We start from the raw sequence: 12546 nt of genomic DNA on the forward strand, positions 1-12546 counted from the left end.
GGATGCGGGGGAGGACGAAGGCACGGCGGGGCGCGGGGTTGGGGCGCCTCCGAGCGGCGGCGGCGTCGAGCGCCTCGATCCAATTCTGGATCGGGGGAGGGGGAGAACGACGTGGGGGTGAGTGGCTGCGAGTGGGGTGGATCGGGGGTTAGGTCACAGGGGAGAGGCCATATAGGCCAGGAGAGGTGCGACTGGGCCGGCCAGTTGGGCCAAGGCCTAGCAGGCCCGGGTCCTTTTGCCCGTTTTTTTGTTTATACTTGTTTCCTTTTTCTTTTTATTTATTTTCTTTTCTCTCATGTTTTGTTTTGCAAATAGTTAGGCCACAAAAGGACTTTTACAAAAAAATTGACCTAGCTCATAATTAGCAGTGCAGTATACCCTAGCACCAAAAACTAGTTTGGGCAAAACATAATTTCATATTTGACTTAGATTATATAAAAGGTCGATAAATATTGTCTTTAGTCACTGTTTGAGGATGTTTGAGTCACTTACCCAATTCCAATAATGTTGGTTTCAATTTTAGAATTGTCTCTGGAATATTTGTTATTTAATGAACAATTTAGTTTCTGATTTGAACAACTTTTATTGTTTGCCCGATTTTGAATTTGATCACTTCGGGAGCTGATGCATTGCGAGGTTAACAATAGTAATCGTGGTGACATGGCATCGTTAACAGGAAATTACTGTAGCTTAAATATCCGGGCGTCACAATTCTCCTTCACTACAAGAAATCTCGTCCCGAGATTGAAGAGGTGTTGTAAGGGGGAAAGATCTGGTTACGAAATTCTAACGAATCTTCTAGGTCTTGGTTGCTCTTCTCGAAGAGGTCAATCCATTATGTCGACGTCTTCATTTCTCTACTTCAGGTCATCATGGTGAAGTCATCCTTTTCTTCGGGAACTCCAACGTACTTATGAATAGGTAAGGGGCAGCTCGGCTACGACAGAATGCTTAGGAGGGAAACAATCTGGGGTTAACCCATGAATGATCATAAGATTATCTCTTGAGTTGAACATATAAAATACATCGAGAGTAAGGTACGAAGGTATAATAAGAGGTTCCAAGCGGATAGATAGTTGCTCGAAGTCTGAACCAGAGTGAGAAAGGGGTTCAGAGCAGCGAGAGTAAATATTGCGTCTGATACCAGAATAGAGCACTAGGAAGGTGGCACGTGAATTAAATATGAAGCCAAGCATGAGGAATAACCATTAGAAACAGGGTCAAACAGGAGAGCCAGGTTTCGATCCTGTGGAACTGTGGGTTATGGGCCCACCATGTGGGTTAAAAGTAGGAGCGGTGACATTTTGCTCGGTCATGATAACAAGGCATGTCAGAGAGTAGCATGTTAGATATGTCGGCAACAACGTCGGTACCAAGGGCGAGGGATGAAGAGAACCATTTTCCTGCTTGTTGAAACGAGGCGGACCAATAGGCAAAGTTCTCGTCCATTGGTGGCTACCGAAATGTCGTCAACAGTAGAAACAGGGTCTCACTGATAGAATTGTACAACGAGGTGTTTACATAAGCAGGAGAATATTACTGCTTAGATCATATAGATCACAAAAAAGGTTAAACCAAACAATGGAAAGGAAAATATGATTATCAGATTAAACAGAACAATGGAAAGGAAAGTGTGTTAAAACACATATTTCAGGGGTATTTCCTTCCCAAGGACAAACAGAGCATGATAACCATGACATGATATTAAGTAGAAAAGCCTCTAGGTGAGGGGAGAGAAATTTTCATGACATTATCCACACAACGGGGTTTGGATAATTGATAAAGAAATTTTTGCATGGTGTTTTAAATGTTCTTCTCGAAGATCGGGGTACCACAGACATGCTTTGAGATAGCATTGACATTGTCTTCAAGCAAATGTCAGACTTTGGATACGCGAAGGATTCATCAGGAACAACTTGTAGAATAAGTCTTCCAGTTTCCTCATGGAAGAATGGATAGCCTTGCTGAAAAGGAAACTATAACAATAGGGCCTCCGGCCAGGTGTGCTAGGCATGACATCATCTTACCAGGTCATATAAAGACAAATGTTATAACTATTGGAAATATGTCCCAATCATCATATCTGACCGAGATTCAGATCTGATTGGTGCCAGGATGCCTCAGACTCAGGATGCCTGAGAAGAAAAGGTGCAACACAATTGACGAGACGACATTGTAAGATTCTCGGGGGATGTACTATGGAAGCGAGTTCCGAAATAAGAGTTCATCATTAAGATCAAGGAGAGGATGAAGAGGTGGCTGATGAACTTAGCAACAACTCAGTGAGATTTTCAAAAGATGGATTTCCACACTTATGTGAACAAGGAGATAAAATTTGTCGGATCAAATGATAGAAGGATGTATGCTCGAGGAAAACATACACAATTAAGCATTGGTTGAAAAGTGGACCCAAAATATGGTCTTAGGTAGCATGATCAATGTTAGAAAGGTGATACAACAAGAAATAGTCTAAGAATGAAATATTGACCATTAACTTGAAAGCAATAGGTTGCTAGAAACACGAACAAGTTTGTGTTGAACGGAAGGCAATAAAGTGGTCGATGATAACACAAATCATCGAGGGCAAGGAGGGTACTTCTCATCATGAATTCAATTGATATCTTGGAAGGGGTCAAAATGTTGATGATGATCACGACACATTTGTCGAGAGGTTTCAAGAAGATGTAACTGATCGGCGATGACATCAAGTTAACGGAATGATGAAGCGAGAAGTTATTGAAACCATAGGTACGACACAAACTTGAAATCAAGCTTGTCATTCAAGGACAATTGTTATGATGAGGAAGATCGACATAAGCTTAGCTCACCGACGAGAATTGTGCTCCGTGAAGAAGGACCAGGTAGCATAGTTAAAATTTAGCACAATGATGATATAGCCGATCAGGCTAGGAATGACTTAAATGATTATTAACTCGTAAGCAACAAAAATTGCTTAAGAGTTATTGAATCAGAGTGCGGAATCGATTCACTTATTGGTGTCCTCGGTTGACGACAACCCAGAACCCAGGAAAATTGGAATCAGTGAGAAATAATAGTTGATGAAGAACCCATAAGAAGTTATGCAGTTCTATGGTAGTCTTGAGATATTAGAGTGTAATACACGACGGTAGATCAAAGTAAAGGTTGGTCGGGTGCAATGATCTGTAGAAGAAAATTACTTCAACTTGTTTGAGAAATGGTATTTAAAGGAGAACATGGTCGGAACCACGTCCACAGATACAAGATGAACTTATAACAAGGGGATAATTATTTTAAGAGAAGCTTCCATGATAAGGTATACATCAGGTCCATGGGCATGAACACAGGGTTCAAGGTCGACTCCCACTTGTTCAACGTATAACCTTTCATTCACCTTTCGCCTTTCAAAAATGACATTAGTTGTTGAAAGTTTTACCTGGTGCAATACTAGATGATTATGACCCGCAGAATCTTTCGGGTTTACACAGAGTAAGGAAGGCATATGTTTAATCCATCGGGGCATCTTATGAACACATACCCCCAACTTCAGGAGCGAATAATTCAAGCTCAGGAGCAGAGCATGGTTGACAAAAGCAGGGGATACAATTTACCAAAGGCATTATGTATCTGATGAAAGGCTCACAAGTTTAATGAATATGAAGGACGGTGTCGGACAAAATCCAACAAAGGATCTGGTGGTCCATAAGGTGTGATGGCCTGGCTTATTAGGGATGATAGACTACTCATATCAATAAGGAATTCCTTCTTTTTCGGGAGCCCATTCGGACAGAACTCCAAAGTTAAGCATGCTCAGCTTGGAGTAGTGTCAGGATGGGTGACCGACCGGGAAGTTGCTCCCGGGTGCGCATGAGTGAGGACAATGTGCGCAGAAAAGACTAGTATTGATCTGTGGGGCCAGTCTAGATCCCGCCAGGAGTAACGACCACCGGCGGGTGTGTCCGGGACGTTACATAAGGGATCTGATGTGAGTATCGGTACTCAACCAGAGGAAGAAGAATGCAAGGAGATCAGATTAGAGAAACAACTGACTAACTCAAAGCTCAAATGCAAAGGAATTATGAATTCCAAGACAAGGGATCAGAAGCAATGCTCTGATTAGGGATGGATAAGTTGAATAGCCTTAGGGGTACAATCGATGGCAATTAGGTTGGTCGAGATCCAGCTCATGTTTAAAATGACGTCTGAGCCGGAAGGATAATCCTAGGATTCACCTGATGATTGTCATTTGCAACTTATTGAATCAATGGACTCAAAAATGATAGTGACCAAAGATGCCACTAGTATTTGTATACTTATGGGATTAACCATAATGCAAGCAAGCAAGAATTTCAAGAACAACTGGCGGTTGAGGATTTTTTAAAGATCAATTAGTATTTCAAAGGCTTTGGTGAAACACACGAACAACTGGGGAGAAACAAATCCTTGGTGTGTGTGAGGATTAATTTGTAGGTGTATTCAGGTGACAAGGAACTGTGAGGCAGTAGGCACAAGGTTTTTCGGAACAACAACGAGTATTTTGAGGTATCTCATAATAACAAGAGCAACTGGGGACTAAAGTAAGAATGGCAAGTGCATGTAGTTATCTATAGGGGTTCACGGTGGAAGGGAATTGCAAATGCAATGAGCACAAGTTCTCGGGATAACTTCGGAGAGTATCTTCTGAATCCTCTGGTGCAGTAGGCGATCATTTGTAATAAGGGGCTCTCAAGATGGAAGTAACTTCGAGAACCTAAAGTTAGATTTTAGCAAAATCATTTAACCCGAATAGAAGAGAGTTCAGAGTCCCAGAGTAAAGATCGAGGAGTAAAAGATCCTACTACCACCCAATGGCGACATGGGCCCGTAAGACACACAGCCATGTTAGTAAAAAGTTTTGCAATGTCTAGACTCAACTTTGGCCAAGGAGTGTGGAAGGGGGATCCCTACAGGCAGTCGGCTCTAATACCAACTTGTGACGCCCCCGATTTGACCGTACACTAATCATACACGCAAACGTGTACGATCAAGATCAGGGACTCACGGGAAGATATCACAACACAACTCTACAAATAAAATAAGTCATACAAGCATCATATTACAAGCCAGGGGCCTCGAGGGCTCGAATACAAGGGCTCGATCATAGACGAGTCAGCGAAAGCAACAATATCTGAGTACAGACATAAGTTAAACAAGTTTGCCTTAAGAAGGCTAGCACAAACTGGGATACAGATCGAAAGAGGCGCAGGCCTCCTGCCTGGGATCGTCCTAAACTACTCCTGGTCGTCGTCAGCGGGCTGCACGTAGTAGTAGGCACCTCCCGAGTAGTAGTAGTCGTCATCGACAGTGGCGTCTGGCTCCTGGGCTCCATCTTCTGGTCGCAACAATCGAGTATAGAAAAGGGGGAAAAGGGGGAGCAAAGCAACCGTGAGTACTCATCCAAAGTACTCGCAAGCAAGGAGCTACACTACATATGTATGCATTGGTATCAAATAGAATAAGGATATTATATGTGGACTGAACTGCAGAATGCCGGAGTAAGAGGGGAATAGCTAGTCCTATCGAAGACTACGCTTCTGGCCACCTCCATCTTGCAGCATGTAGAAGAGAGTAGATGGTAAGTTCACCAAGTAACATCGCATAGCATAATCCTAACCGATGATCCTCCCTTCGTCGCCCTGTGAGAGAGCGATCACCGGTTGTATCTGGCACTTGGAAGGGTGTGTTTTATTAAGTATCCGGTTCTACTTGTCATAAGGTCAAGGTACAACTCCGGGTCGTCCTTTTACCGAGGGACACGACTATTCGAATAGATCAACTTCCCTGCAGGGGTGCACCACATAACCCAACACGCTCGATCCCATTTGGCCGGACACACTTTTCTGGGTCATGCCCGGCCTCGGAAGATCAACACGTCGCAGTCCTACCTACGCACAACAGAGAGGTTAGCACGCCGGTCTAAATCCTATGGCGTAGGGTTCTGGGCCCATCGCCCTTTGCACACCTGCACGTTGCGAACGCGGCCGATGAGCAGACCTAGCCTCCCTTATACAAGAGTAGGCGTTCCAGTCCAACTCGGCGTGCGCCGCTCAGTCGCTGACGTCACGAAGGCTTCGGCTGATACCACGACGTCGAGTGCCCATAACTGTCCCCGCGTAGATGGTTAGTGCGTATAGGCCAGTGGCCAGACTCAGATCAAATACCAAGATCTCGTTAAACGTGTTAAGTATCTGCGAACGCCGACCAGGGCCAGGCCCACCTCTCTCCTAGGTGGTCTCAACCTGCCCTGTCGCTCCGCCACCAAGTAACAGTCGGGGCCGTCAGGAACCCAGGCACACCTCTATCGGGATGGAGCCACCTGTCCTTTCAGCCCCCTCATCAGAATCACTTGCGGGTACTCAACGAGCTGACCCGACTTTAGTCTCCACCTATGTCATGTATATAAAGTATATAGTATATACCCGTGATCACCTCCCGAAGTGATCATGGCCCGATAGTATAGCATGGCAGACGGACAAGAATGTAGGGCCACTGATGATAAACTAGCATCCTATACTAAGCATGTAGGATTGCAGGTAAGGTATCAACAGTTGTAGCAACAATGACAGGCTATGGATCAGAATAGGATTAACGGAAAGTGGTAACATGCTACACTACTCTAATGCAGGCAGTAGAGAGAAGAGTAGGCGATATCTGGTGATCAAGGGGGGGGGGCTTGCCTAGTTGCTCTGGCAAGAGAGAGGGGTCGTCGACACCATAGTCGAACTAGGGGCGCCGACACTCTCGGGGTCTACCGGAAATAGGTAACGGAGGGGGAATACAATAAATAATAGAGCAATCAAAGTATCACAAAGCATAACAAGACAATACGCGGTGCTAGGGGTGACATAACACGGTATGAGGTGGTACCGGTGAAGGGGGAAACATCCGGGAAAATATCCCTAGTGTATCGCATTTTCAGACAGATGAGCCGGAGGGGGGAAGTTGCGTGTTTGCTATGCTAGGGATTCGTGGTGGACGAAGGGGCTGCGTATCTGGGTTCGTCTCGTCATTCTGAGCAACTTTCATGTACAAAGTATTTTCATCCGAACTACAGATTATTTTCTATGATTTTTCAAAGTCTAAATTGTTTTTCTGAAATTCTATAGTTAATTTAATTCGAAATTATATTAAATACTATATGCTACGGGTACACAGAAGTGTACCTAGGGATATGACTATTTGACTGATAGGTGGGTCATGTTGACTGCCTAGCCAATAGTCAACAGTCAACAAGTGACTGGTTTGACTGGTCCAACTGACATGTGGGGGGGGGGGCACATGTCATAGACTGCTGGTCAAACTATTTATCTAACTAGATTTATTTAGCAGTGGGACCCATATGTTAGTGGAACCTTTTGTTAAACAAAGTTTTAAACGGTTTTAGTTAATCTACTACCCTTATAAAAGAAAGAGAGGGTGGAGAACCAAGTCATCTTATCCATCCAAACCTACAATCTGAAGGCCTACATTCCTCCAAAACATCAAACACGTTGGGTTACAATCTACTACCCCTATAAAAAAAAGAGGCGGAGATCCAAACAATTCTATCCGTCCATCTACAATATCTAATGGTCTTTAATCCTCCCGTGTTTAACACAACAAGCCCCACAATTAAGCTCACCCGTTCCGAAAAAACCCACCGCACCACGACCTTTGCCCACCGCACGCACGCACGAACCCCCACACGATGACCTTTCCCACACCCCGCACCTCCTCCTCCCAACAACCAGATCATGGTCGGGCCTTCGCCGTCGGCCGCCGCCCGCCCATCCACGGCCAAGCCTCCGCCGCCGCTCCACGGCCAAGCCTCTGCCGCCGTTTGCCGCCTCCACGGCCGGGCCTCTGCCGCCTTCCGTCACCCGCCCATCCTCGCCCTCCTCCGCCGCCGCTCCACGGCCGGGGCTCCATCCTCCGCTGCCGCCCGCCCATCCTCTGCCGCCGGCCGCCGTCCGCCTCCAGCCGGTCCTCTTCTCCGCCGCCGCGAGCGTGAGCAGCCCCCCTCCGCCCCTGGCCGTTGCCGGTGCGCGTCGGCTCTGCCTCCCCACAACGTGCGTCCGCTACACGCTTCCCACGACACGCAAGGGGATCTCTTTCTGCAACGAATCCCTCACCAATTTGAGCGTCGAGGACAGGCATATCCTTTCCCGTAAGCAATCATCATTAATAAGGAGAAAATATTTATGTTCAGTTTTGTGCTTGCTAATTCACCCCAAACGTCCGGTCTTGCTATTTTTGTTATATATATGTTCAGTTATGTGCTTGATAATTTACTCCACACGTCCGACCTTGCTAAAAAAATTAGAGGCACAGATCTTGCTATTATCTATACCTACTTCGTATCACCTGAAGAAGCTACGTTGATTGCCCATGTTTTCTTTGCTATACTACTTCTTCTTAGCTAATGTCGTTCAAGACTAGAGCATGTTTATCTGAACTAAGAAAGAATGCTAACTTATTTGGCTGAACTACATCCCTCCTCTCCGTGATGGCTGCTATCTCCTTTTTGTTTTGGGAAAGGACCTCAGATTAATTAAACGTCCAGCCAGAGATACAAGGCATCCCATACAGTGTGAATGATTTACTCAAGTTCTAAGCTATCCAAGGCGTTGGATTTTTCCTGGACATGGTTCAGAACGAAGACTGTACTGACATATAGTAATTGAAAAGCTTACATCACAGAATGATATAAGTAAGAAATGATACTCAATGTATTGGAACACTGATGTTGGTTTTAGATATGGAGTAAAGTTTCCCAGGGAAGAATCACTTTTCTGAACCATGCACATTTTCTCACATTATGCCAGTTAGAAGGAAGAGAGTTAAGAACATTAACACGTATCTTTGGTGAATATCGTTATACTATGTCCAATGATATACCATGTATACATATGTAAAAGGTTAAAAGTGACAAATATCTACCAAAAGAAACCATGCCTAGGAGCTAGATAGATTCTGGCCAAATATATTCTGAAGAAGGGAGTTGGAACCTTGCAGTTGATTTTCTACATCAAATTTGGTAGCCTGGAGATGCAGAAGGAGTAGGCACAAGGAGGCGGACGGGGGTAGTAAATTTACTATGTGTTAGTTGTTACACTGAAAGAAAGCATTAGAAAGTTATATAAAGATAACGAGGAATGGGTATATTATTTGTAGTAAACAAATCTAGACACATCAGTTGTAAATGTTTAGGTTTGTGAAGTTTGTGAAGACGATGTTCGTGGAGAATCGATGTTGAAATTTGTTTGCAATATCATTTACTTTCCATACTTGTTTATTGGCCTAGCAAATTCATATGTACGGCTTGCATTGCCAATCATGGTACTATTTTTCGTGTTTATGTATGGTATTTTCCCAAAGATTCACATATGCTGTCAGCTGAGTTGGGGGCAAGCCTGGAAATCACTTGGAAGTTAGAGGAGGTGTGGTGTGTATTCATGCAGTTCTGCTCAAAAAAACTTTATTCTATCACTGTATTATAACCCTGCAAATTAATTTTTGTTTTTCATTAATGCATCTTCAACAGTTTACCAGTGAGTATAGAACTTATTTATCTTTGATCTGATATAAGAGGTACTATAATTCTTGTCGTGACAAAACTCAAATTTAGATTACTTTTGGGCAACTGAAGTTGGGGTTTAGACTTATGCTTCATGCATATATGACAAAATTGGACATGATATAGAATTATAGACTGTATTACTCATCTCCTTTGAACATATATCATTTTCAATTTCTCTGTTTTTTTCTTGTTCTGTAGCCAACATTGGTAATGAAATGACACAATATAGAGCATGAGATGTGTCGATGGCATGTAACATTTTTCTTATTTGTCACCTAATTTGCAGTTTCTTTTATATCCATTTATAACTTTTTAAATATTCAAAATGTGCTTACTGGAATTAGTTGTTTCCTGTCAAAGTTGAGGGCTTTAAACAGTGGACTGTAATGTGAGTACTGTAGATTAGAATGTGCTTACTTGTTTCATCTGTTTTTTACCACTGCAAGTGAATATGGCCTACGTACAGAGGTGAAAGCTTTATCAATTAATAGGAAGTTTGTGATTGGATGGATGCTCCCAACAACCAGTTCTTCCAAGGACATCCCCGTGGCTCCGCGACACTCTTTCAGGTTTGCCTCTTCTTACTTATCTAGCCACTGCCCAGTGGGTGTTATTATTGTTGTTAGTCCATGACTGATAGAATCTGGAGGTTGTTAATGCAGTTACTCAATGGACTAATATGACCTTTGCACCGAACCATTTCTTCTAAAAATTATTCACCTTACGTCCTTACCTTTGTTCTACCGTACTACTTTTAATTTTTATCAGCATGCTCCAGTGCCTATAAATTATTGCTATCGTAGCTTGTGCCAACATGAATGTGTGAAATTTCTAATGTATACAGATTTTGCTAATGGTCATAGCTCCAAATTTCATCTTGGTAAATTCATGTGCTTAACTTTTCTTTTAGGTAAGCTAAGTTTCTCTTCCCGGGGTTTATATTGCCTGGACGTTAATTTTTCTATTGCCTCATCTTGGGTCATACTTTGTGATACAACCATCTATTTTTATGTGCCTTGGCTTTATTATTATTTATTTTGAGTTCACTCAACATATCATAATCTTTTTTTGCTTTATCCGCATTTTAGTTCAACATGCCATCTTGCAGACATGGCTACTATATCTGTTTGTTTCAAGCATCAGCGGCATCCATGGGCTTGACAACAATCTGAAGCGAGTAATTGGTGGTGAGAGATTTCTGAATAATGTAACCTGAATAAGGATGCTATCGTGCTATTCATCTATGTATGCTGCTATTGTAGGAACACAATTTCTGAATAACCAAATTGGCACATTTTCAGATCAACATTTTGTCTTCAACATTACTAAAATTTTTAGAGTTCTGATTCAATTGTATTTCAGAATACTTGCGACCTGAAGAATAGAGCAATTCTTAGTGTTTGTTTGGAAGCCTTTTTTTAGAAGTATTTATATAGGTTATTTAAATTGGGTTCAATTATTTTTCCTTCAATGAAATTTCATGCCCCTATAAATATAATCTCTTAACTATCTAAACATGCATTGCACTATGTGTTGACATGCTACCATTGTCTAATATATACCTAAACTTTCATTTTACTCCACCCGAATTTTCATTTTTGAGTGGATTTTTTTTGTGGTGATAGCTGCCCTTGGTATTGGAGAAAACATTTTTTATTTGGGCAGCCCGGTGCATGTAGCTCCCGCTTGCGCAGGGTCTGGGGAAGGGTCCGACCACTTTGGGTCTATAGTACGCAGCCTTTCCCTACATTTCTGTAAGAGGCTGTTTCTAGGACTTGAACCCGTGACCTCATGGTCACAAGGCAGCAGCTTTACCACTGCGCCAAGGCTCCCCTTCCTATGAGGAGAGGATAAATAGTCAATGACAGTTGCTGAACGACTTCGTTAGAGTTTAGCGTAAGCGTTCATGGGGGCCAGAAAAACGGGATTTGGGACTTCTGAATAATACTTTTAGTGACATGTAACATTTTTTTAATATGTTCCCTTGTAACTAGACATACTTGTGCTTTCACTTCGAAACTTGAATAGGCAATTTGAGTTAGTGGTGTGCTTTAATAATGCATATTGTTGTTCTCTGGTTTCTCCATTGTGATGTCTTCAATTTTTTGATTTTTTTAAATCCATACTCAAAATATATATCACATGAATTTATGTGCAATAGTTAAAACGTCGTTGCACGTGCACGTTTACTAGTCTAATTAAGTATTGGGGCCTAGTGCCAGGGGCATGTTTTAAGTGAAGGGTTATTTAGGCGCTGGGGTCCACATGTTATTGTCTACTTAGTTAACAGGTTTATTAAACAGTGGGAATTACCAGGGATGACCCACTGGTCAATGACATAGGGGGGTTGATTAGCATGGTAATTAAGTGCTAATCGCAGTGCCACGTCAGCAGGGTAACGACATTGAGGCAGAGCGCACCGACGACGACCGTGCGCTCGCCTCCGGCGAACATTCTAGCGGCGGTCGTCATGGATCGGACGAGGGCCTCGCCGCACACCCACTGGAGCTTCTAGCAGGAGCTGGGACGGTCGGAATCGACCACCATGTCGGCGTCGAGTGGCGGCAGAGGCACGGCCTCGTCGGCAGGGCGCCTACGAGGCACGACGAAGAGAGGGGAGAGGCCAGGGGGGAGCCGGATGCTCACATCGTTGCAGAGGAGGGCTCGGGGAGGCCGGAGGAACCCTGCCGGCGAGGTCCGGCGGCCGGATGGGCCAGCAGGTGCGAGGCCGAGTAGAAGGCTTGGGGGACGCGGCGCGGAGACGACGTCCTCAGCATGGGACGAGGAGGAGGAAGCCATGGCTCGCGAGGCGGTGGTGAGCTTCGGCGGGGCGTGGTGATGACGGCGGCGGCCGGTGGTGTTGCAGGCGCTGCGCGAGGAAGACGAAGAAGCTGCGGGGTAGACGCGGCAGTCCTCGCGCACAGGCGCGCTCGCCGGGGCTGCGGGGAGTAGCGCCGGATGCGGCCGGG

At 44.2% G+C, this 12546-nt stretch overlaps 1 protein-coding gene across 1 annotated transcript; it reads left to right on the top strand.

The window, feature by feature from the left end:
* Positions 1-7751: 7751 nt before the first annotated feature.
* LOC123083747 (uncharacterized) lies at positions 7752-10883 on the top strand. Its single transcript, XM_044505691.1, has 3 exons — positions 7752-8164; positions 10024-10146; positions 10422-10883. Exons 1-3 carry the CDS (start codon positions 7752-7754, stop codon positions 10429-10431), a joined length of 546 nt encoding a protein of 181 aa, XP_044361626.1. The 3' UTR covers positions 10432-10883.
* Positions 10884-12546: the final 1663 nt, after the last annotated feature.

This window comes from Triticum aestivum, chromosome 4A, assembly GCF_018294505.1.
Source record: "Triticum aestivum cultivar Chinese Spring chromosome 4A, IWGSC CS RefSeq v2.1, whole genome shotgun sequence".
NCBI lineage: Eukaryota > Viridiplantae > Streptophyta > Magnoliopsida > Poales > Poaceae > Triticum > Triticum aestivum.